The 26,772-nt window shown below is 43.3% G+C and overlaps 1 protein-coding gene across 2 annotated transcripts in view; it reads left to right on the plus strand.

Moving 5' to 3' along the window:
* Positions 1-3,021: 3,021 nt before the first annotated feature.
* dnaaf11 (dynein axonemal assembly factor 11) overlaps positions 3,022-26,772 on the plus strand; it is a 41,495-nt gene continuing 17,744 nt past the window's right edge. For both annotated transcript variants that reach the window (XM_055634156.1, XM_055634155.1), the window contains exons 1-5: positions 3,022-3,100; positions 6,772-6,939; positions 10,222-10,299; positions 11,564-11,736; positions 20,507-20,721. In XM_055634156.1, the coding sequence (XP_055490131.1) occupies positions 3,091-3,100; positions 6,772-6,939; positions 10,222-10,299; positions 11,564-11,736; positions 20,507-20,721 (644 nt within the window). In that variant the 5' untranslated portion in view covers positions 3,022-3,090. The remainder of the gene's footprint in view (positions 3,101-6,771; positions 6,940-10,221; positions 10,300-11,563; positions 11,737-20,506; positions 20,722-26,772) is intronic.

Raw genomic sequence — 26,772 nt, forward strand, 5'->3', positions numbered from 1 at the left:
GCACAGAACCACTCAATCCATCTGGGGGACATCGCAGCTTCCGGTACATGCGTACTTTCCTACCTGTTAAAAACCACCAAAATGTTGAATATTTGTGCTGTAAAAAATTGTGGAAATCGGGGTAAGCGTGAGAGACATGTACCCAACTTCAGAATTCCAAAAGTGAAGCGAAATGAAGGTAAAGAGAAGCGAGAGCTGAAGGGACAACAACAGCTAAAGTGCTTGGCGAACATTGGCCGTGCAGATATTGAAATTGAAAATATTGGGAATTATCGCATTTTCTCACTGCATTTCATTAACAGTAAGACATTCCGTACTGTACTTCCTGTACTTCCGGTGGCGCTGGTGCCAGCAGCCTCCACCTACAGCCTGGTATCTTTTTGTTTTTTTGTTTATTTAGTTATGTTAAAGTGTGGTTTTTTAAATTTTTTTGGTGTTTTTATGTGGGGGAAGAGGGCACGGTGCGGGGGATACCGTCCTTCAGCCGCTTCCTGGTGAGGACGCGACTATTATTCGAGTCGCGTCCTCGCCCCCCCCCCCCCCCCTTCCCCCACAGCGGCCTACCTACCTGGATTGGCGCGGCCTTTCCTGCCGGGATCGACCGGAGCTCCAGCAACGGCGGGACAGCGCTGAAACATCGCGGGGCTGGCGATGCCTTACCGGGGGTCGCCGTCTGGAGCCCGGAGTGCTGGACCTGCTGCACCGACATCATGGAGCTGCGGTTTGCGGAGCTCCCACCGCGGGCGGCGCTGATGGACTGCGCGGGGTCCTGTGACTCTGCCCGGCTCGGCCTGTGGACTCAGGAGCTGCAGACTCCGGCAGCGGGAGGCGGCTGATCAGGAGGTCCGGGCCGCTGAGGAGGAGGATGCTCACTGTCGGGGTTCGGCGTCGGCGTTCCACCAGCCCGGCGTGAGGGCCTGAACATCGGGCCACGCGGGGCGGCGACTGGGTGCTCGGAAGGCCCCGACCACGGATGAACACGGAGGGGAGGCTGGCTGGACTATGGTGCCATCCTCACCTTAGTGCCATTTATGTTATGTTCTGTCGTGGGCTTTCTGTGTTTGTGCTTTTTTTTAATTCAATTTCAATTTTATTTTTAATATGTTTTATTATTTATTTATTTTTGTGTGATTTTTTTTTTTATGATACTGCCTGTAAGGGAAATTCATTTTGTTGTCTCAAATTGAGACAATGACAATAAATTTGAATACAATACAATACAATTACTTGTGTTTTTTAGATACCAAAGGAATCAAGAAAAAGTCTCAGAAGTGATAAATCTAGGTGTACATTTTACTTCAGAGGCGTTTTCTTTTTGTATGTAAAAACCCACTTGAGAACTAGGGGCGATTTAAAAAATTTACAGCTAGATTTATCACTTCTGAAACTTTTTAGATGCCAAAGGAATCAAGAAAAAACACAAATAATGCCTTACTGTAGGCGGCGCGACTCTCGTCAGCAGCGGCCTCTGCAGCCCGTCTGCGTTTTTATTATTTTTTGTCTATGTTTTTATGTAGTTTTTGTTATTTTTTGTTGGGGTATGTGTGTGTGGGGGGGTGGGAGGGAGGGGGTAACTTTTAAATCTCTCCCTGCACGGGAGACCCGACCTTTTCTTTGTCGGGTCTCCGTTGTTGTTGGGTCCACAACGTGGAGCGGCCTCCAACAGGAAGACCGGGAGCTCCAGTGCCGACTACTCACCGTCGCGGAGCTGGCCGAGTCCGGAGCGGTTGGAGTTGTGGTGGAGCGCTGCTGCGGCCCGACCTCCGGAGATTCGGAGGCTGCAATTGCGGGTCTGGCGGACAGCGGCACCGGGAGCCCGCGGGTCCCTGGAGGGAGACCGCTTTACAGGGCTCCCGCAACGGCGACTTCTCCCGCCCGAGTTGCGGGGTTGAAGAGCTCCTGGAGCGGGGCCTTACAGCACACTGCGGCTTGGAATGGCTGCGGGACTCTGCGAGCGCACGCCGGGGGCTCTAACAACTAGACCCGGTGTGCGACCTTACATCACCCGGCGTGGCTTTAATGGCTGCGGGACAATCGCCATCGCCAGCCGGGGGCTTTGACTTTGACTCTGGGGGGGGGGGGGGGGGGGGGGGGGGGGGGGGGGGGGGGGAGTGCAGTGGAGAGATAAGTTTTTTTGGCCTTCCATCACAGCAATGTGATGGATGTTTATGTAAATTATGTTGTGTCTTGGGTCTATTTGTTTGTAATGTATGGCTGCAGAAACGTCATTTCGTTTGGACCTCAAGGGGTCCAAATGACAAATAAATTGAATCTTGAATATCTTGAATCTTGAAATGCAGTGAGCAAACGGCCAATGTTCGCCAAGCACTTTGGCTGTTGGTGTCCCTTTAGCTTTCGCTTCTATCTACCGTCATTTCTCCTCACTTTTGGAATTCTGAAGTAGGCTAAATGTCTCACACGCTTATCCCGATTTCCAATATTATTAACATCGCAAAAATTGACACTTTCGGCGGGTTTTAACGGGCCCACTACGCTGGAAACAATGGTCAGTGCTTACCTGCAGTTCATCGCGTGTACTCCAGTTGGCGTAGCGTAGCAACAGCACGGGTCATGGGTCGTGACCCGACTGCCGTGCAACCTCCCTATTCCTCTATTGAAAACCAGAACACCCTATGTCAACCCTCTCCAACTTCAGCAGCTCCACATCAGAGAATGGCGTTGTCTGGGACAAACCAGGAGCGTCCCTTTGCAACATATATCGTCATTTTTGCCCTAAACTCGTCACTACTGCTTCTTCTTCCCAGCCTTTAATTACTCCCTGTTTGCCAGTTTTGAACTTGAAAGGCTTGTTTCGGTCTTGGAAAGAATGAAAGCTTTCCATTCTGCAGCATTCCTGTGCGGTCACCAATGCATCTCTGTCCCTGTGTTGGAAATATCTTTCAGTCTCCTTGAGATATTGTCAACCAACACAACATTTCTTAAACAATAAAAATAACAGATGTGTCGTTCTTTCTTCGAGGAGATTGAGAGGGCGGTTGCTACTCGCTCGCAGACAGTGGAGTAGCTGGGGGGAGAAGGGGCGGGGAGAGGTTGCCGTGGTTACCCGAGTGTTTGCAGGAGCCAGCCGCCATGGTGCGAAGTGAGTGGGGAATTTGGAGTTGAGGGGTGATGGCGGCGACGCGGAGTTAGCGAGAGAGAGAGAGAGAGCCCACACCCGTCCGTCCCGGCTCTGCTCCCCAGGCTGACCCGGGGGAGTGGAGGCCGCGCACGGCCATTAGGATAGCGGCCGCCTGTAGGCGCCGGGACACAGTCGGTGACACTCGGCCCCAGCAGCTCCTCGGTGTCGCCTGTGGGTGGCCGCCCTGGGCCGGGACATGGCGGGGAGCAGCATCTGAGGTAGCAGCCGGTGAAGCCCCAGTACGTTGACGGGCGACCGAGGTCAGACACGACTCAAAAATCAGACATGTGTAGGAAGGAACTGCAGATGAGAGAGATGCCGGTTTACACCGAAGGTCAACACAAAATTCTGGAGTAAGTCATCATCTCGGGAGAGAAGGAATGGGTGACGTTTTGCGTCGAGACCCTTCATCAGACTAAGAGTCAGAGAGGGGGAGAACTGTAGGTGTGGGAAAATACAGAACTAAGCAAAGCCTATATCGGTGACTCTAGAAAGGTGGAGCCCACAGTGGTCCATTCTCCTCCAGAAATGTTTCCTGTCCCGCTGAGTTACACCAGCTCTGTGTGTCTATCTATCGTCCACTGTTGGCTGGGGTGAGGTGCTAACGAAGCAATACAGACCGTGAAATTAGCAAGTGGACCTGGGTGGGGGAGGGATGGAGAGAGAGAATGCAAGGGTCACGAAGTTAGTTAGAGATGGATATTGATTTCTCTAACTTCAAGTGACCCTTGCAATTCCACTCTCTCTGTCTCTCCCCTTTCATGAGTTATCGATGCAGGCTCTTTGTTCTGTACCTTCCCATATCTCCAGTGTCCCCCCTCCCTGACTCCTAGTCTGATGAAGGGTCTCAACCCAAAATGTATTCTTTCTCTCCAGAGATGCTGCCTGAGCCGCTGAGTTACTCCAGCACTCTGACTTAGGAAAAATTAGCACTGCACCAAATCAACCCCACCATCTCTGCACTGCGAAGCCAGTGACCTAAACATGGCACCTCATCGTCTGACTATCCCGTGAACCCTGTTGCCAACAACATAATTTAAACTGAATAAAATGAATCATGGAGTTTACAGCATATATTGAAATACAATGGAAGGTACACAAAAATGCTGGAGAAACTCAGCGGGTGGATTCAACATGGATTTGTGCCTGGAAGGTCATGTTTAACTAATCTTCTTGAATTTTTTGAAGATGTTACTCGGGAAATTGATGAGGGTAAAGCAGTGGATGTTGTGTATATGGACTTCAGTAAGGCCTTTGACAAGGTTCCGCATGGAAGGTTGGTTAAGAAGGTTCAATGGTTGGGTATTAATGGTGGAGTAGCAAGATGGATTCAACAGTGGCTGAATGGGAGATGCCAGAGAGTAATGGTGGATGGTTGTTTGTCAGGTTGGAGGCCAGTGACGAGTGGGGTGCCACAGGGATCTGTGTTGGGTCCACTGTTGTTTGTCATGTACATCAATGATCTGGATGATGGTGTGGTAAATTGGATTAGTAAGTATGCAGATGATACTAAGATAGGTGGGGTTGCGGGTAATGAAGTAGAGTTTCAAAGTCTACAGACTGATTTATGCCAGTTGGAAGAGTGGGCTGAAAGATGGCAGATGGAGTTTAATGCTGATAAGTGTGAGGAGCTACATCTTGGCAGGACAAATCAAAATAGGACGTACATGGTAAATGGTAGGGAATTGAAGAATGTAGGTGAACAGAGGGATCTGGGAATAACTGTGCACAGTTCCCTGAAAGTGGAATCTCATGCAGATAGGGTGGTAAAGAAAGCTTTTGGTGTGCTGGCCTTTATAAATCAGAGCATTGTGTATAGAAGTTGGGATGTAATGTTAAAATTGTACAAGGCATTGGTGAGGCCAATTCTGGAGTATGGTGTACAATTTTGGTCGCCTAATTATAGGAAGGATGTAAACAAAATAGAGAGAGTACAGAGGAGATTTACTAGAATGTTGCTTGGGTTTCAGCAACTAAGTTACAGAGAAAGGTTGAACAAGTTAGGGCTTTATTCTTTGGAGCGCAGAAGGTTAAGGGGGGACTTGATAGAGGTTTTTAAAATGATGAGAGGGATAGACAGAGTTGACGTGGAAAAGCTTTTCCCACTGAGAGTAGGGAAGATTCAAACAAGGAGACATGACTTGAGAATTAAGGGACTGAAGTTTAGGGGTAACATGAGGGGAACTTCTTTACTCAGAGAGTGGTAGCTGTGTGGAATGAGCTTCCAGTGAAGGTGGTGGAGGCAGGTTCGTTTTTATCATTTAAAAATAAATTGGATAGTTATATGGATGGGAAGGGAATGGAGGGTTATGGTCTGAGCGCAGGTATATGGGATTAGGGGAGATTATGTGTTCAGCACGGACTAGAAGGGTCGAGATGGCCTGTTTCCGTGCTGAAATTGTTATATGGTTATATGGGTGCAGCAGCATCTATGGAGCGAAGGAAATAGGCAACGTTTCGGGCCGAAACCCTTCTTCAGATATATTGAAATATAATGGACCTGAAACGTTAACTGTTTCTTTATGTTTTGTGCCCCCCCCTGCTGAGGTTTTACAGCACTTTAAATATGTGTATAGGCAGCTTAGACACTTCTTAAGCATTGGGCTTGTTCATTTTGGTTTAACACTTATCCGAGTGTTATAGCACAAGTACTCTGTTTTAACCGCAAGGAGTAATATGTTTTAATTTTACAATGCACATATATATTTTAGTGATGACAAATTAGAAATCTCATCAGGTTCAAATGTTTTCCATGTGTCGTTTGAGATTTTTTTCTCAATTCATTATGCCATGTCGACGGCGCCCAACCCAGGGGACTATTTGCGTGCTAGCCACAGAAGCAGATTTACAAACATATATTACAATCGATCCACACTCTTAAATCTCTATTCTTATCTATACACTAAATGGCTCGATTGAATCATGTATTGTATTTCTGCTGACTGGATAGCATGCAACAAAACCTTTTCATGCAAACATAGAAAATAGGTGCAGGAGTAGGCCATTAGACCCTACGAGCCAGCACCGCCATTCAATATCATCATGGCTGTTCATACAAAATCAGTACCCAGTTCCTGCTACCCCTTATTCTTAAACTGTGACCTCTGGTTCCGGACTCATCGGGAACATTTTTCCTGCATCTAGCCTGTCCAATCCCTTAAGAATTTTATGTGTTTCCATAAGATATCCTCTCATTCTTCTAAATTCCAGTTAACACAGGCCCAGTTGACACATTCTTTCATTATATGTCAGTCCCGCCATCCTGAAAATTAACCAGGTGAATCTACACTACTCCCTCAAAAGCATGAATGTCCTTCCTCAAATTAGGAGCCCAAAACTGCACACAATACTACAGGTGTGACCACAACTACAGTAGGACCTCCTTGTTCCTTTACTTATATCCTCTTGCTATGAAGACCAACGCACCATTTGCTTTCCTCACTGCCTGCTGTACCTGCATGCTTATTTTCAATGGCTGATTCAATTCACTGTACCCCAGTACCCATGACATTAAACTAAACTGAACTGAAACATGAATGTCTACTGAAATGTCTTTTGTTTTATGTTTTGATTGTCTGAAAGATATTAGCAAAAAAGATTTGGGTTGTCTTACTTATTTTGACATTTTACAGTTACTGAAAGTTTGATAAGGCAACGAGCAGAACATAATAACTGTGAGATATTTTCACTGGAAGAAATTTCATTGCACCAACAAGAAATAGAGAGAATTGAACATATTGATAAATGGTGCAGAGATCTAAAAATCGTCTACTTTCAAAATAACTTGATTCCTAAAATTGGTAAGTCCAGTCAGATTTGCTGAGTTGTGCAATAATAATCGTACCATTTTCTTATTTTTGATTGTTAGTAATGTACCAGATGTAAAGATGTGAATTTCAATTATTCTGAAGTACTTAGCAAATATAAATTACCTTGAATATTATAAAATCATTAAGGATAATACTAAATCCTTAGTCCTTTGGTCACCCAGAGAGTTGTGAATTTCTGGAAGGCAGTGGAGGACAATGCACTGGATGAATTTAAAAGAGGGTTGGATAGAGCTCTTGGGGCTAGCGGAATCAAGGGGTATGGGGAGAAGGCAGGTACAGGTTACTGATTGTGGAGCCAGCACCGCCATGATCACAATGAATGGCGGTGCTGGCTCAAAGGGCCGAATGGTCTCCTCCTGCAACTATTTTCTATGTTTCTATGTTAAATGAAATCCATTTAGTACTTTCAGGCATAAGATAAGCTGATTGTTCTCCACTGTAGTAAGGATATATGAAGCTTATATAGTTGCCATTATTAGCAGACCTGGGGAAAATTTGAGAACAGCAAAATTGATCAATAAACTAAAGATAAATTAGAAGAATAAACTCTCTGGAACCATAACAAATAATGGTGAGATTCTAAAAGTATGCGGAAAAAAAAGAAAAAAGACAAGGGCTAATGTGGCTCCCTTTAGAGGCAGAATGTTTCATTATACGGAATAAGCAAACAGCAGAGAAAAAACAAAAGTTTGTCTTGATGAAAGAAGACACAAATAAACTGCCAGAAATACTAGAGAACCATACGTCTTGAGAGAATGAGCAATCGAAGGAATATACATTGGTAAACCAAAATATACTCTGATGAAACTGAAAGCCAAGGACTTGATGATTTATATCCCAGAATTTTGAACATGATGGCTGTGAGGTTGCTATATTTATTGATCATCATTAGTAAAAATTCTATAGATTCTGGAATGATTCCTGAAATCTGAAGAGTGCCGGAAGCTATATTGTAGGATGTAATAACGGAACACCAAGAAAAAAGCAATTGATCTGAACAGAGTCAGTGTGGATTTATCAAAGATTGTCATTATTGGCCAATCGGTTGGAATTATTTGAGGATCTGAGAAATAGAAGGAAGAAATGTAGGGCTTATGCACTTTCATTTTCTGAAGGCTTTTAAGAAGGTCCCAGCAGGATATGTGAAAGTGGTCAGACCACGTGGATTGGAGGGATGGCAATGGCTCGTGTATGTGTGAGGGATAAGTGGGGGTGGGGTGCCTAATACACTTTCATAGAGAATTGGTTAACGGAAATCAATGAATATGAATAAAGGGGCTTAAGCTGTACCTAGTAGAGTGCAGAAGGGATGAGTGCTTGAGGCCTTGGATATTCATAATCTTTATCAATGACTTCACTAAGAAGTCTTTAATGAAAGAGATATTCAGAAACTTTATTTAATGATTTCATCTTTAATTGAGTAATGCCTTCATTTCATTATATTTATTAATTTGTGATGTATTGTTTGATATCATGCTTTCCACCAGTGAACATTTATATCCTTTTTGTTTTTATTTCATATTTCATTTTTATAAAACTGCTACAACTTTGGTACTGATGCAGTGCTGCTGCTGATTTTAATAATGAAGTTTGACTTTGTGTGGACTAGCACTAATAAATTTATATACATCAAGCAATGTTATGGTTAAAATGTTATTAAATGTTACAATTTAAAAGCACGATTGCATTCTACAAAGTTGTAATTTAAAATCTGGACATATAAAGTCATAAGGTCATGTGATAGGAGCAGAATTAGACCATTCGGCCCATCAAGTCTACTCCATTCAAACATGGCTGTTCTATCTCTTCCTTTTAACCACATTCTAGTGCCTTTTTCCCATAACCCAATCAAGAATCTATCTATCTTTGCCTTAAAAATATCCATTGACTTGGCCTCTATGGATATTTTCTGTGGCAAAGAATTCCACAGATTCACTACCCTCTGGCTAAAGGAGTCTGAAGAAGGGTCTCGACGTGAAACATCACCCGTTCCTTCTCTCCGGAGATGCTGCCTGTCCCACTGAGTTACCCTGGCTTTTTGTGTCTGTCGAAATAAATTCCTCCTCATCTCCTTTTTAAAGAAACATCTTATAATGCTGAGGTTATGGCCTCTAGTCCTAGACTCTCCACTAGTGGAAACATCCTCACCACATGCACTCTATCCAAGCCTTTCACTAATCGGTAAGTTTCAATGAGGACCTCCTTATCCTGCTAAACTCCAGTGAGTACAGGCCCAGTGCCGTCAAATGCTCCTCACATGTTAACCCACTCATTCCTGGGACCTGGTAGACTTGCGGCTACTAAGAAAATTCAGCTACTTAACCTTGCAGCGAAATTTAAAAAAGCTTATTTGTTTCTATAGTTTGGAAGGAGGCAAAATCATAGATAAATATTAAAATAAGAGGATTTTTTTTAACATGTTTTTATCAGACAATATTAGAATTCATAGTACTTAGATAAAAGCAAAAAGGTATTTTTAAGCTAGAAACATATTTGAACTTTTTCTTAAAGCTATCTTGTGCATATGTTAATGAGAGGTTTGTTGAACTTTACATGTGAACATGTAGAAAAATCAAAAATCTATCAAAAACATAACCATGTTTATCTGGACATAATTAAAAAGTTATGTTTATATCCTATTAATATCCTAGCCCTTCAGATATTGATAGAGATCTTGCATTTTACAACAAGTAATTGGAACTTGCCGTTCTAGACACTTATACTGGACTACACATATTTTGTGTGTTTCTGCACTGTGACTCATGCTGAGAAATGAAATGAAATGGAGTGATAGACTGTGCCAGAGGATCTGATATCAGTGGTAACATAAGATAACCTGTGTCTTCTCAAGTCCGTCAGATTAAAGATTCTCTGACTCCAAACCGGAAAGTATAAATTAAAATATTTGGTTCAATGCCAAATCTTCTATAAATATGAAAATGCAATTAGATATAAGTAATTTTCCTAGCATAATTTATAGTTGGACAAAACAAGACCTTTATATTTTGAGTGTTTGATCTGATGGGATGATACTGTAAAACAAAAGCCTCTGCATGTGAAGGCCAATGTAGACAACAATTTCTTGATTTATGCCGTGTGCATATGCCAGATGTTGCTTTTCAGTTCATTTTGAATCATGGTAAATCGATTTGCAGATTATCTCACCATTATTCTTAATTATCAAGTTTTCTACTTCACAGTATCTTTCAGTTTAATTGTTCGTTGAGTTACTTGTTTCACTTTGTTTTTTAGAAAATGTTGGGAGACTGAAAAAACTGGAATACCTTAATCTGGCTTTAAATAACATTGAACGTATAGAAAATTTAGATGGTAAGTTGAATTTAAGCTTATCGTGGATTGAATGGCATTAAGAAGTCTCATAAGAATATATTTTCATTTTCCTTGCAATTCTCACTCAAATCAAGCCTGACCCACCTCCCAGCTGTACAGCATGAATCTAAATTCCACCCAGTCTCCGTTTCATCCGTGCTCAGCGTAGATGGCACTTTTGTTTTAGACTTTTTGGACATTCTTACGGAATGTAAAAATATATAATTTACTGGACCAGAAAATATTGGTGAAATGCTGCTTCAGAAAATGTGAGAAAGTGATTTCATGGTGAGTCATAAAATGAAGGATGGAGCTGAAGATGTTAACTTGATAACCAATGGTATATGAGAGTTGATTCCAGGTTTATGATGGTTATTATTTTACAAAGAAAAATAATATAATTGATCTGGGGATATGGTGAGAAGGCAGGAACGGGGTACTGATTGTGGATGCTCACATTGAATGGCGGTGCTGGCTCGAAGGGCTGAATGGCCTACTCCTGCACCTATTGTCTATTGTCTAAGGGATCCAACATTCACAAACATTGCATATGGTCTTACAAATGCAGGAGAAATACTGCAGAATTTGCACGGATTGAGATTGAGTCAGTTGAGAAAGTTGATCTGGTTGAATATAGATTATTATGTAGAAACATTACTATTTGGTAGATAGGTGGGATTATTATTGCTGTTAGAATCCATCTTGCTTTTATTAAAATGTTTCTACTAGAGCTCCTGTTCGCTTACATGAGAGCAATGGAATTTTTTTCTTAGTCAGCTACTGCCAAGAAATATGTACGGCTAATGGTTCATTAGGATGTAACCTAGTAAGATATTTTTGGATTTGGTCAAGAGATAATACATACTTAACATCAGGATGGATTTATCTGGTGCCATTGTGTTTCTTGAACTAAATACAGAGATACCCAACTGCTGCAAGAGCATATTCTGAGCTGAACCTGGTCTCTAATTGGAAGTAGTAGTTGCCCTAACACCATGGCATTAAATTCTATCTCCTTCCTGTACTACTTCTTGTTCATCTCTGGCCTACCACAGTAATGTCATCTGCAAACTTGTGTGGGTAATTTGAACAAGTTTATAAGGTAGCAAGGCATCTTCTTTCTCTTCACCCTGTTCAGTTCTATGCTGCTATCTTCATTACCATTTCTTCAAAGATATATCTCGTGCTTTTTAGTTTTGTTTCGGCATCAGCCTCTGGAATAGATTTGTTCTTCGTATCTGATATTTCTCCCCGTTCTTGACAGGGTGCGAGTTTTTGAAGAAACTTGATCTAACTGTAAACTTTGTGGGTGAACTGACCAGTGTGGAGTCACTGAAAGCTAACGTACACTTGGAAGAACTTTTTCTGGTTGGAAACCCCTGCTATGCATTTGATAGCTACCGAGAGTTTGTGATTGCTGTACTCCCACAGTTGAAGGTTAGGAATTTTGTCTTTCACTCATACTCTGATGTTTTAAATAATAATGTATTTTTTCCATAAACACTCAGGATCTATTTAAAGGTTTATCGATTCTGGGTCAGATCAATCAATCAATTCATCAAGCAATCAAAGACTATATTGTCATTCAGAAATACACCAACAGATGCAAGTCAACGAAATATTGTTGTATCTGGCTCACCATGCAACATAAATTAACAAAAGGATAAAATGGATAAAAAGATTAAATAGATAAAAAGATTAAAATAGATAATAGTGGCGGCACATCATATGGCATTCAAGAGACTGACGGCTCGGGGGGAAGAAGCTGTTGCAAAACCTGGCCGTTCTGCTCCTTATACTGCGATACCTTGGTAATTTGAATTTAAGCTTATCGTGGGAATGAATGGCACTTTTGTTTTAGACTTTTTTGAAAGAGTGAACAGTCCATGATGAGTCAAAGTCAAAGCCCCCGACTGGCGATGGCGATTGTCCCGCGGCCATTAAAGCCACGCCGGGTGGTGCAAGGTCGCACACCGAGTTCTTGATGTTGGAGCCCCCGGCGTGCGTTCGCAGAGTCCCGCGGCCATTCCAAGCCGCGCGGGGCGGTGCTGTGAGGCCCCGCTCCAGGAGCTCTTCGACCCCGCAACTCGGGCGGGAGAAGTCGCCATTGCAGGAGCCCTGAAAAGCGATCTCCCTCCAGGGACCTGCGGGCTCCCGGTGCCGCCGTCCGCAGACCCGCAGTAGCAGCCTCCGAATCTCCAGAGGTCGGGCCGCAGCAGCAGCAACGCTCCTCACCGCTCCAGTCAACGACTCGGCCAGCTTTGTCAAAAAAGATTTACGAGGGTGAGGTGAGTCGTCGGCACCAGAGTGACCGGGTCTTCTCCTGTTGGAGTTGGTCCGCTCCTCGTTGCAGCCCCAACTTACAACGGAGACAAATATAAAAATACATTTTTAAATTGTGATTCCGTGGCAGGGAGAGATTTAAAAGTGGTGCCCCCTCATCTTTCCCATAGGCTTTTGTAACACACACACCCCCCATTTGTTTCTTTGAGCACTGACCCCAACAAAAAATAACAAAAACAGGAAGATATCATTTAACTGGGACAAAAAATAATAAAAACTTTTGGACTGGGTGCAGAAGGAAATCAATTGAATTACCTTTAGAAACATAGAAACATAGAAAATAGGTGCAGGAGGAGGCCATTCGGCCCTTCGAGCCAGCACCGCCATTCATTGTGATCATGGCTGATCGTCCCCTATCAATAACCTGTGCCTGCCTTCTCCCCATATCCCTTGACTCCACTGGCCCTAGAATTCTATCTAACTCTCAAATCCATCCAGTGATGGCCTCCACTGCCCTCTGTGGCAGAGAATTCCATAAATTCACAACTCTCTGGGTGAAAACGTTTTTTCTCACCTCAGTCTTAAATGACCTCACCTTTATTCTAAGACTGTGGCTCCTGGTTCTGGACTCGCCCCACATTGGGAACATTTTTCCTGCATCTAGCTTGTCCAGTCCTTTTATAATTCTATGTTTCTATAAGTTTCCTCCTCATCCTTCTAAACTCTAGTGAATACAAACCTAGTCTTTTCAATCTTTCCTCATATGACAGTCACAGCATCCCAAGGATCAATCTCGTGAACCTACGCTGCACTGCCTCAATCACAAGGATGTCCTTCCTCAAATTAGGAGACCAAAACTCTACACAATACTCCAGATGTGGTCTCACCAGAGCCCTATACAACCACAGAAGAACCTCTTTACTCCTATACTGAAATCCTCTTGTTATGAAGGCCAACATTCCATTAGCTTTCTTCACTGCCTGCTGTAACTGTAAGCCAACTTTCAGTGACCGGTGTACAAGGACGCACAGGTCTCGCTGCACCTCCCCCTTACCTAACCTAACCCCATTGAGATAATAATCTGCCCCCTTGTTTTTGCCACCAAAGTGGATAACCTCACATTTATCTATATTATACTGCATCTGCCACGCATCTGCCCACTCACTCAACCTGTCCAGGTCACCCTGCAATCTCCTAACATCCTCTTCACAGTTCACACTGCCACCCAGCTTTGTGTCATCTGCAAACTTGGTAGTGTTGCTCCTAATTCCCTCTTCCAAATCATTAATATATATGGTAAACAGTTGCGGCCCCAACAGAGAGCCTTGCGGCACTCCACTCGCCACTGCCTGCCATTCTGAAAAGGACCCGTTCACTCCTACTCTTTGCTTTCGGTCTGCCAACCAATTTTCTATCCATGTCAACACCCTACCCCCAATACCATGTGCTCTAATTTTAGTCACCAGTCTCCCGTGCGGGACCTTATCAAAGGCTTTCTGAAAGTCTAGATACACTACATCCACTGGCACCACTTCATCCATTTTACTTGTCACATCCTCAAAAAATTCCAGAAGATTAGTCAAGCATGATTTCCCTTTCATAAATCCATGCTGACTTGGACTAATCATTTTACTGCTATCCAAATGCCCCATTATTACCTCTTTAATAAATGACTCCAGCATCTTTCCCACCACCGAAGTCAGGCTAACTGGTCTGTAATTCCCCGTTTTCTCTCTCACCCCTTTCTTGAAAAGTGGGATAACATTAGCTATCCTCCAATCCACAGGAACTGATCCTGAATCTATTGAACATTGGAAAATGATCACCAATGCATCGATTATTTCTAGAGCCACCTCCCTGAGGACCCTGGGATGCAGACCATCAGGCCCAGGGGATTTATCATCTTTCAGTCCCATTAGCCGACCCAATACTATTTCTCGCCTAATGAAATTTTCTTTCAGTTCCTCTACCCCCTTAGATCCTCTGTTCTCCAGTACATCTGGGAGATTGTTTGTGTCTTCCTTAGTGAAGACAGATCCAAAGTAGAGACTGTAGGGGGCGCTGCTCTGGCAGCAGCCATGTCAGCAGCGCGTCAGTTTTTTCAACCTTTTTTTATTTTTTAGTATGTTTTAAAGTATGTATTTTGTGTTTCTTTGTGTGTTTTGTGTGGGGGGTGGTGTGGGGGGGTAAGGGGAAAACCGCTTTGGTCGCCTCCTCCACGGAGAGGCAAGTTTTTCCAGCTATTCACGCCTCCTCCGTGGCCTAACATCAAGGATCGTCGCGGCCTTTCCCGGAGACACGCCCGGAGCTTCAGCGGCAGGCGCAGTGTGGACTCTCGGCGTTGAGCGGGTGAGCCCTCGCTGGGGCTCGCTGGAGGGGAGCGCTCCGTTTCGCTGGCCCGGGGCAGTCGGCAGCCTGAAGCCGCAGCCTGAAGTCGCGGTCTGCAGAGCTCCAGCTGGTGCGGCGTCTACAGCCCGGGATCCCTCGTGGGGGACCCGGGGGAAGAAGAAGCCATCACTGCCGGCCCGCGGCCAACTTCTACCGCGGGTCCGACATGGACTTACCATCACCCCTGGAGGGGAGCTTCGACCACCGCCATGCGGTCTGCGGTGCTTCTGGCTGCGGCGGAGACTTTAAATCTCGACCGATCGGCCTACACCATCTTAAAGCCGCGGTCCCCGATGAGGAAGAGCCGATCCTGGACTGACTTTGGACTCTGGTCCTATCCACGGGGGGGAAATGGAGGAGGACTGGCCAAATTTTGTGCCTTCCACCACTGTGATGAATGCTGTGGTGGATGTTTGTGGTACAGTTTTATTGTGGTTGTGTGTTCTTTATTATTGTACTGCTGCTGACCACCCAAATTTCCACCGACCCTGGTTGTGTGGCAATAAATTATATCTATCTATCTATCTAAGTACCTATTCAACTCTTCTGCCATTTCCTTGTTGCCCATAATAATTTCACCCATGTCTGCCTTCAAGGGACCCACATTTGACTTTGCTACTCTTTTTCCCTTAACATATCTAAAGAAGCTTTTACTGTCCTTCTTTATATTCCTGGCCAGCTTCACTACGTACGTCATCTTTTCAGCCCGTATTGCCCGTTTTGTTTCCTTCTGTTGTTCTATGAAAGTTTCCCAATCCTCTGGCTTCTGGCTACTCTTTGTTGTGTTATACATCTTTTCGTTTAGTTTTATTCTATCCCTAACATCTCTTGTCAGCCACGGTTGCCTCCTACTCCTTAGAATCTTTCTTCCTTTTTGGAATTAAATGATCCTGCGTCTTCCGGATTATGCCCAGAAATTCCTGCCATTGCTGTTCCACTGTCATTCCTGCTAGGATCCCTTTCCAGTCTACCTTGGCCAGCTCCCCTCTCATGCCTTCATAGTCCCCTTTGTTCAACTGCATCACTGACACTTCCGATTTAACCTTCTCCTTTTCAAATTGTAGATTAAAACTAATCATATTATGATCACTACCTCCAAGCGGTTCCTTTACCTCGAGTTCTCTTATCACATCTGGTTCATTGGACAACACTAAATCCAGAATTGCCTTTTCTCTGGTCGGCTCCATAAGAAGCTGCTCTAAGAATCCATCTCGGAGGCATTCTATAAACTCTTTCTTGGGGTCCTGAACCAACCTGATTTTCCCAGTCTACCTGCATATTGAAATCCCCCATCACCATAGTGGCATTACCTTTGTTACATGCCAGTTTTAAGTCCTGCTGCAACTTACACCCTACATCCGGGCTACTATTTGGGGGTCTGTAGATAACACCAATTAGCATCTTCTTGCCTTTACAATTCCTCAACTCAATCCACAGCGACTCTACCTCGTCAGTCTCTATGTCTTCCCTCACAAAGGACTGAATTCCATCCCTCACCAGCAGAGCTACCCCCCTCCTCTGCCCACCTGCCTGTCCTTTCTATAGGATGTATAACCCTGAATTTTAAGTTCCTATGCCCGATCCTCCTGCAGCCACGTCTCAGTAATCCCCACAATGTCATATCTACCAACCTCTAACTGAGCCTCAAGCCCATCTACTTTACTTCTTATACTTTGCGCATTCATATACAATACTTTTAATTCCTTACGCATCTCACCTTTCACATCGATCCCAATTACACTTGGCCATACTCACCTTTGTTATGTGATTGTAAATTAATCGACTGTAAAAGCTCAATTTTAGACTTTGGACAATTTTTTTCCTTAGCAACTTGCATGACAAAAAACACCCTGCAGGAGGAACTCAGCAAGTCAGGAGCATCTGTCAGGGGCGGTCAATGTTTTGGGTTGGGACCCTACATTAGGACTTTCATCTTTTATGATAGTTGGTTTCCCATTTTAATTTTTATTATGAGCCTTATGGCCTCTCTGGGCTTACAAGAAGATAATGTAGTTGAAATTTATAAAAGTGAATGTACAGAAATTATAACAAATCTTGTACTATTTTCACTGATGCCAACCAACTTGAATTATCACCTCATGGCTAAGTGGTGTCAGAATTTGATTCTTCAACATCTGTCACTGTATCTTCAACCCCATCCCAAAAATCTTCACAACCTACCCTTTTATATTGACACAAGAAACTGCAGATGCTGTTTTACAAAAAAGACACAACGTGCCAGAGTAACTCAGCAGGTACAGATGTTTCGGGTTGAGTCTGAAGAAAGATCCTGACCTGAAACATCACCTATCCATGGCCTCCAGAAATGCTGCCTGACCCACTTTCCAGCATTTCTTACCCTTTGATATCGGTGCCTGATCCAAATTATAAAATTAAATTTTGGTATTTCCCATTCTGCCATCTTTTATTATTCATAATCAAGCTTGATAATTCTCTCCAGTTTAACAGAAATTACAACTGGTAGAGAAAAATAAAATAATCTGATACTCACATAATGCAGTATAATGTGGATAAATGTGAGGTTGTCCATTTTGGTGGCAAAAATAGGAAAGCAGACTATTATCTAAATGGTGGCCGATTGGGAAAGGGGGAGATGCAGCGAGACCTGGGTGGGTGTCATGGTACACCAGTCATTGAAGGTAGGCATGCAGGTGCTGCTGGCAGTAAAGAAAGCGAATGGTATGTTAGCTTTCATTGCAAAAGGATTTGAGTATAGGAGCAGAGAGGTTCTACTGCAGTTGTACAGGGTCTTGGTGAGACCACACCTGGAGTATTGCGTACAGTTTTTGGTCTCCAAATCTGAGGAAGGACATTATTGCCATAGAGGGAGTGCAGAGACGGTTCACCAGACTGATTCTTGGGATGTCAGGACTGTTTTATGAAGAAAGACTGGATAGACTTGGTTTATACTCTCTAGAATTTAGAAGATTGAGAGGGGATCTTATAGAAACTTACAAAATTCTTAAGGGGTTGGACAGGCTGGATGCAGGAAGATTGTTCCCGATGTTAGGGAAGTCCAGGACAAGGGGTCACAGCTTAAGGATAAAGGGGAAATCCTTTAAAACCGAGATGAGAAGAACTTTTTTCACGCAGAGAGTGGTGAATCTCTGGAACTCTCTGCCACAGAGGGTAGTTGAGGCCAGTTCATTGGCTATATTTAAGAGGGAGTTAGATGTGGCCCTTGTGGCTAAGGGGATCAGGGGGTATGGAGAGAAGGCAGGTACGGGATACTGAGTTGGATGATCAGCCATGATCATATTGAATGGCGGTGCAGGCTCGAAGGGCCGAATGGCCTACTCCTGCACCTAATTTCTATGTTTCTATGAGGCAACAAATCATGCATGAGATGCCAAATCTTGGATCAGCACACTCAATGGTAGCTGTGGTTCTATCAGCAAAGCAGGAATGTGCATCTTCTTCCTGCATCAAGGTCACAAAACTGCTGTCTCATTACTTGTGAGGGAATCTAACTGTAATGATGTGATCTTATTCTCTGCGCAGAGATATCTGCTATAACGCAATAGCTGCTATCCGAAGAAACCTTATGTTACAGAAAATCACGTTATGAAAACAATTGGGTCATTGGGGGGAAAGGGTTTAGGAGCTAGAGAGGTTCAGACTTGCAAGTTATTTTCATGCTGGATTTTTAACAATAAACATCTTTTTAATTGCTACTATATTTTTGTCACCGATAAGTTAAAAATACTTAAGAAAGAGGAAGTCAGAAGACCAAGTGCTACCGGGTGTCAGGGGTTATGGGGAGAAGGCAAGAGAATAGGATAGAGAGAGAGAAATAGATCAGCCATGATTGGGTAGTAGTAGACTTGATGGGCCGAATGGCCTAATTTGGCTCCTGTTACTTATGAACTTATGTGCCAGTTTTCATTTGTGGATTAGCAGTAGAGTGAGTTAGCAGCTTCAAATTCCTGGCCGTTATATCTCGCATGATCTGTCCTGAGCCCAGCACCCAGATGTAATCACGCAGAAGGCGTACAAACTCCTCTACTTTCTTAGAAGTTTAAAGAGATTCAGTATATCACTGAATATTCAAACAAACTTCCAAAATGTACCATAGAATGTGTCATGGCCCACCATGGCAATTGCAAAACACAGGATAGCAAGAGGCTGCAGAGAGTGGTGGACTCAGCCCAGTCCATCACTAGCACAGATCTAGACACAATCAAAAGAATCTACATGAGGCGCTGGCTCGAGGGTGGCATCAACCATCCATGATCTCCTCCATCTGGGCAAGGCCTTCTCACTACTACCATTGGGCAGGAGGTACAAAAGCCTGAAGGACTAGACCACCACATTCAAGAACATCTATTTTCCTACAATTATCAGGCCCCTGCACAGCCCTAACCCTATCTTGGAACAGAACACAACAGACCATCACTTCTAATGTCTGTTTTCCTTCTTGCAGAATGTATGTGTAATTTATATATCATTTATGTATACAGTACTTTGTTTTGTATGTTGGCTGAATCTATATGCCTGTGATGCTGCTGCAAGCAAGATCTTCAATGTACCTGTACCTCACCATACTTGTGCCTCTGACAATATACTAAACTTGACGACACAAAAGGATGCATGTTACATTGTTTCATAGAGTATCAATGCACAAATGTCAATAGATGTATTTTTTGTCTATTTCAATGGCTACCTGAAATGAAACTGACAGACTTTCTTGAGAGACCAAGGTATGTGGTTACCTCGGGGAGATTACATGGCACCTGTTTATTTTCCCTATATGTTTTACCAAAACATTTTGCCTGTCAATTGCCAAAGTAACTTTTAATTGATTCTTTAGTTCCCAATAGAAATGTTTGTTTTAACCAATTTTGCCCTTGCAATATAAACAGTGTTGCCTAATTCATCATTTATGTTATGAAAACCCAAGTCATCACAAAACTATGTGCATTAACAAAATAAATCCTTGCCTATATCCACCTACCACTCACCAGGCTTTGTCCCGCCCGAGTTCTGTACCAGCTCTCTCCATCTCCCCCCCCACCACCTCAATCAGTCTGAAGAAAGGTCCCAACTCAAATCGCCACATACATTTTCTTTAGAAATACTACCCGGCCCGCTGAATAACTCAAGCACTGTTTTTTTTGTAAATTAGCATCGGTAGTTCCTTGAATTTGATCTCTGCCTGTATTATTAATCTAATTCATCCCTTATTTTTCTATTTGAATTGTGTGGGTTGACATTGTTCCTCTGCCCTTATTCCGAAAGAACTCAATGTACATCTTGAAATTAAGTGTTTACGTAACTGCAAAAGGTGTAGATCTGTGAAGAAAAAATTGGTGTGTGAAGTGAACACCCTTCCAATGTTCAATTATAAATCTCTGATGTGTGGAGGTTAACGTCAAACAAACGGAGATAGATTGCCAAATGCACGATTTCATCTGACACAATTTCATTGCTGTTACTATATCTCGCACATTTACAAAATCATTATTTTTTTATTGCAGTTGCAATTATATTATTCACATTACTTTGTATTCTCCAGTGGTTAGATGGAAAAGAAATCAGTCGTTCTGACCAGATCAAGGCACTGCAGGACTTTCCAAAAGTACAGCAATGCATATTAGAACAAGAGGCAGTCTATATCCTGAAGCGAACCAAGGAAAAGGAATTGCAGAACAATGCAGAGAAGATAAACGAGGAAACTGGAGAAAGTCCTGTCGCTAATGTACTCTGCAATCCTGATATCGACAATGCCTTGTGGGTGATGAATTACAGTATTTTGTTGGCATATTTAGAATGAGAATTTGTGTGTCTTTGTTTGAAACAATATAATCTATTATACAAAATTCTATAATCAAAGCACGATACACCACTGAAGGACCAAAGGATCCTGGAAAGTAAACAAACGCGGATGGAATTGAGTTGGGGTTGGGAGGAAAGAATATGGGGCAAGAATAAAAGAAGCAAGACAGGTTTGGAGTTAATTAAAATATACCAAAGAATGAATCTTTCAGCCCAGTGCACCTGTGCTAGTTTTTAAATTTGCATTCTGCAGTTACATAGAAACATAGAAACATAGAAAGTAGGTGCGAGAGCAGACCACCAGGTCCATCGAGCCCGCACCGCCATTCGCTCATGGCTGAACACTAAACAGACACACTTACCCACAAACAGTAGACACAAGACACAGAACACAAGACACTACCCTCCCCTTTATACCGCTATCACCCCTCTCCACCCCAAGAACCTCGTGATCTCCTGGGGGAGGCAAAAAACCGGATAAAAACCCAGGTCCAATTCGGGAAAAAAAACCGGGAAATTCCTCTCCGACCCCAATCTAGGCGATCGACACTTGTCCAGGAGATCACTCAGGTCTTACTATACTAACCATACCTAGGTCCATATCCCTGCCCTCTCCCCGTAGCCCCTTATCCCCTTGGCAGCTAAAAAAACATCTATTTTAGTCTTAAATATATTTAAAGTTTCTGCTTCCACTGCTCCCTGGGGCAGTGAATTCCATAAATTAACCACCCTCTGGGTGAAGAAGTTCTTCCTCATCTCAGTTTTAAAAGAGCCCCCCCTTATTCTGCAACTATGTCCCCTAGTTCTAGTTTCCCCGATCATTGGGAACATCCTCGGTGCATCCACCCGATCAAGGCCCCTCACGATCTTATATGTTTCAATGAGATCGCCTCTCATTCTTCTAAACTCCAAAGAGTAGAGTTCCAGCCTACTTAACCTTTCCTCATATGTCAATCCCCTCATTGCAGGAATTAATCTTGTAAACCTTCGCTGCACTGCCTCCAGGGCTAGTACATCCTTTCTTAAATATGGACCCCAGAACTGTACACAGTATTCCAAATGTGGTCTCACTAATACTGTGTACAGCTGCAGCAAGACCTCCGTGTTTTTATACTCAATCCCCCTAGCAATAAAGGCCAAAACTCCATTGGCCTTCCTGATTGCTTGCTGCACCTGCATACTAACTTTCAGTGATTCATGTACTAATACCCCTAGATCCCTTTGCGTTGCATTACAACGCAGCTCCTCCTCATTTAGAAAATAACTTGCCCTATCATTTTTTTTCCCAAAGTGAATGACTTCACATTTATTAGTATTAAATTTCATCTGCCAAGTTGTTGCCCACTCACCTAGCTTATCTATATCCTTTTGCAGACTCTTCCTATCCTCCTCATCCCCTACTTTTCCTCCCATTTTTGTATCGTCCGCAAATTTTGATATATTACACTTGGTTCCCTCCTCCAAATCATTTATATAAATTGTGAACAACTGGGGTCCCAGCACCGACCCTTGCGGAACCCCGCTAGTTACCGGTTGCCATCCCGAGTATGAACCATTTATCCCCACTCTCTGCTTCCTATTTGTTAGCCAATCCTCTACCCATGCTAATATATTACCCCCAATCCCATAATTTTTTATTTTTAGCAATAGTCTCTTATGTGGCACCTTGTCAAAAGCCTTTTGGAAGTCCAAGTATACCACATCCACCGGTTCCCCTTTATCCACCCGGGTTGTTACTTCCTCAAAGAATTCGAGCAGATTCGTTAAACAGGACTTCCCCTTCACAAAACCAGGCTGGTTCTGTCCGATGAAGTCATGTTTATCCAAGTGCCCCGTTAGTGTTTCTTTAATAATTGTCTCTAACATTTTACCCACCACCGATGTTAGACTAACCGGTCTATAGTTACCCGCCTTCTGTTTACTTCCTTTTTTAAATATAGGTGTTACATTGGCCATTTTCCAATCCACTGGGACCGTTCCTGCCTCCAGGGAGTTTTGGAAAATTATCACCAATGCATCCACAATCCCCACCGCTATCTCCCTCAAGACCCTTGGATGTAATCCATCAGGCCCAGGGGATTTATCCTCCTTCAGTCTCATTAATTTCCCTAATACCACCTCCTTGGTGATCTTAATAGTATTTAGCTCCTCCATTCCTACCGCCCCCTGTTTATCCAGCGTTGGAATATTTTTTGTGTCTTCTATGGTGAAGACTGATACAAAATACTCGTTTAATGCCTTTGCCATTTCCATGTTCCCCACCAACAACTCTCCAGTCTCACCCTCCAATGGACCAACGTTCACCTTAGCCACCCTTTTTCTTTTTATATAGCTATAAAAACTCTTACTATTAGTTTTTATGTTGTTCGCTAAATTCCTTTCATAGTCTATTTTCCCCGTCTTAATTAATCTCTTAGTTATTTTTTGCTGACCTTTAAATGCTTCCCAATCCTCTACCCTCCCACTATCTCTGGCTACCTTATATGCCCTTGCCTTCAGCCGAATACTATCCTTTATAGTTTTACTGAGCCATGGCTGACTGTTCTTACCCTTACCCCTTTTTTTCTTCATAGGAATAAATTTTTCTTGAAGGTTATACAGTATACCCTTAAACGTACACCACTGCTCATGTACCGTCTTATTCTTGAGTCTGCTATCCCAGTCAACTTTGATCAGCTCAGTCCTCATACCTTCATAATCCCCCTTATTTAGACTAAGCACCCTAGCCTGAGTTTCAACCTGCTCCCCTTCTATTTGAATATGGAATTCGACCATATTGTGGTCACTTGTTCCCAACGAGTCCCTAACTATGACATTTTTAATTAATCCTGCTTCATTACACAGGACCAGATCCAAGATTGCCTCCCCCCTTGTCGGTTCTGTGACATACTGTTCTAGGAACCCGTCTCTAATACTTTCTATAAACTCTTCCTCTAGTCTACCCTGCCCAGTTTGGTTTGCCCAATTAATATGAAAATTGAAGTCCCCCATGATTACAGCAGTTCCCTTTTTACATGCGTCAACTATTTGCAGATTTATGTTCTGACTAACAGCGTCACAGCTATTTGGAGGTCTATAAATTACACCCACTAGTGTTTTTTTCCCCTTATTATTCTCTATCTGTACCCAAGCTGTTTCACTATCCTGATCCTTCAACGCAATATCCTTCCTCTCTATTGCCGTTATTCCCTCCCTTATTAAAAGGGCCACCCCTCCTCCCTTTCTTTCCTGTCTATCTTTCCTAATTGTCGAGTACCCCTCTATATTTAACTCCCAGTCCTGATCCCCTTGCAGCCATGTCTCCGTAATGGCCACGATATCATAACTATATATACTTAATTGCACCGTTAATTCATTTATCTTATTACGAATACTCCGTGCATTTAGATAAAGCACTTTCAGATGATTTTTACTACCCTTCCTTTCCGTTTTTGCCCCTTTTACATCTAAAGCTTTATCTTCACACATTCTGTCTCCTGTCACATTTTGACTTTCCGCTTCCCCACTGATACCCTGCTCTATTTCCTCTCCCCCTGCCGTTATTACCCCCCTTGATACCTCCCCCCCGCTACTTAGTTTAAAGACCTCTCTACTGCCCTAGTTATATGATTTGCCAGGACCCCAGTCCCAGCACCGTTCAGGTGAAGTCCGTCCTTACAGAACAGATCCCCCCTGTCCCAGTACTGGTGCCAGTGGCCCAAGAAACCAAACCCATTATTCCCACACCAGTCTTTGAGCCACGCATTTAGCTTCTTAATTTTACGTATCCTCGCCGATTTGGCCCGTGGCTCAGGTAGCAATCCAGAGATCAGTACCCTCGAGGTTCTGCTTTTTAATTTATTCCCTAACTGCTCAAACTCCTTCAGCAGATCCTCCTTCCTCGTCCTTCCTATGTCATTGGTCCCCACATGGACCACGACCACTGGATCCTCCCCCTCCCACTGCAAATTTCTCTCCAGCATCGCAGAGATATCCTTAACCCTAGCACCGGGTAGGCAACACAGCCTTCGGGACATGTTCTGCTGGCCGCAGAGAACCCTATCTACCCCCCGAATAATACTATCCCCTATCACTACGGCATTTCTTCTAACTCCCCCCTCTTGAATGGCCTCCTGATCCACGGTGCTGCAGCCAGGTTGCTCATCCCTCCCACAGCCCCTGATCCCGTCCTTACATTGAGTACGAGCCTCGGTGATGCTCGTCAGGGACAAGGGCTGTGGCTCCTGCCGCATCTCCTCCTGGTTCCCCCTACCTGCCTCGCTTATGGCCACACCTTCCTTTCCTTGCTCACTGCCTACTGAATTAGTTAAACTGGTCGGTGTGACCATCCCCTGGCACAAAACATCCAGGTAATACTCCCCCTCCCTGATGTACCGCAGCGTATGAAGTTGGGTCTCCAGCTCATCAATGCGGAGCTGGAGTTCCTCTAGCCTCAAACACTTACTGCAGCTGTAGGGATCTTCTACATCAATGGTGTCGACAAATTCCCACATCTCGCAGTATTGGCACATCTCCTGACCGCCCATCTTATATAAGTAATTAACTGGCCCTATTTAAGAATCCCCTACTGTATTGATACACCCCTTATTTATATAATCCTACCTCCTATAAATGGGGAAGTACTCACCCCAGCCGTAAATTACCTACTGGGTTGGCTGTCTAGTGGTAATTCCGTCCGCTCTTCCTGTCTGGCCCACTGCTCCCTTGCAGTGCGTGGCAAACCTCTTTGCCTCTCCCAGAATCCTTAGCCTCTCAAGCGTATTGCGTGGTCTCCTCTCCTCAGCCTCCTCTCCAAAGACTCACACTTTTCTCACAGGGCACTTCGCTCACTCACTGCCGCTCGCAAAGAGCTGTCCTGCTTAAATTGACTGATAAATTGCCTATTTACCAATTTACACAGCCAATTCCTCAGTTTTCAACTGTTTTCACCCCTCTCCTCACACTTGGGCTAGAGCCAATCAGTGGTATCTCACTGGTTACTCACCCTTCTTCCATTGAAAGTTCTTTATTGCATTGCATAGTTTTAATGAGCTTTAACAAACTGCCCCTTAATCTTTTCTGCTCAGTCTCTGCCTTTTTATGGAATTAAAATATTTCATCCCGGGTACTATTTTTGTTCATCTCCTCTACACCCTTTCTAATGCCTTGGTGTGCTTTTTGAAGTCAAATACCTTCATTGCTGTACTCCATCTGGCCTAGTGTTTATATTATTGTCCTTCTGGTGGTGTTGACTTATTTTTATAATCCCATGGTAATATTTTTAAATATATGAATCTCATGTTTTGCCACCTTTACAACATTTTTTTAAAGGTGAATCTCTAAGTCTTTTGTTTTTGCATCCTCTTGCAAGCATACTTTTTAGTTTATTTTGCCTGTGTGGGCTCTGAGAAAAGATACTAAATACTGGATGTAGTTTGCAAGTGAACTCTGAGGATGCCTCAAAGAGTCTACAAAGCAAAATGGGAAAACCTGAGATCACCCCGATTAATAGGGAAAATAGAAAAACATAGTTTTACTGTAATATGATGTTTGACTGAACAGTTTATTTAGAGAGGGATCTTGGTGTTTTATTTCATGACGTACAAAAATAAATTGACAGAAACACGGGAAAACTAGGAAGCCAAATACATGGTGTGAGGAGGTTGAAGTGTAAGAAAAAGATAGTAAAGCTGGAGTAATATGTACAGTTTTTATCTCTAAAATTGAAGATTAGATTGCCATGTTTGTGTTGCAGTGTAGATTCACTGGACTCGCTTCTGAGTTGTAGAGGTTGTCCCAGGAGCAAAGATTTAGTTAGATCACCCTAAACACACTGGCATTTAGAAAAATTGTAGGTTATTTCATAGTTAAACAATGGATTTAGATGCATTTACATGCTGGATGTTGAGAGACTATATTTCTCACCTTTGAGACAGCCAGTTAGGACAGAGATAAAGATACATTTCTTTACTCAGAGAGTTGTAAATTTGGAATTCACCATCCTTCACTTCAGTTGATGGTTTGTTG

The sequence above is a fragment of the Leucoraja erinacea genome, chromosome 4, assembly GCF_028641065.1.
Source record: "Leucoraja erinacea ecotype New England chromosome 4, Leri_hhj_1, whole genome shotgun sequence".
NCBI lineage: Eukaryota > Metazoa > Chordata > Chondrichthyes > Rajiformes > Rajidae > Leucoraja > Leucoraja erinaceus.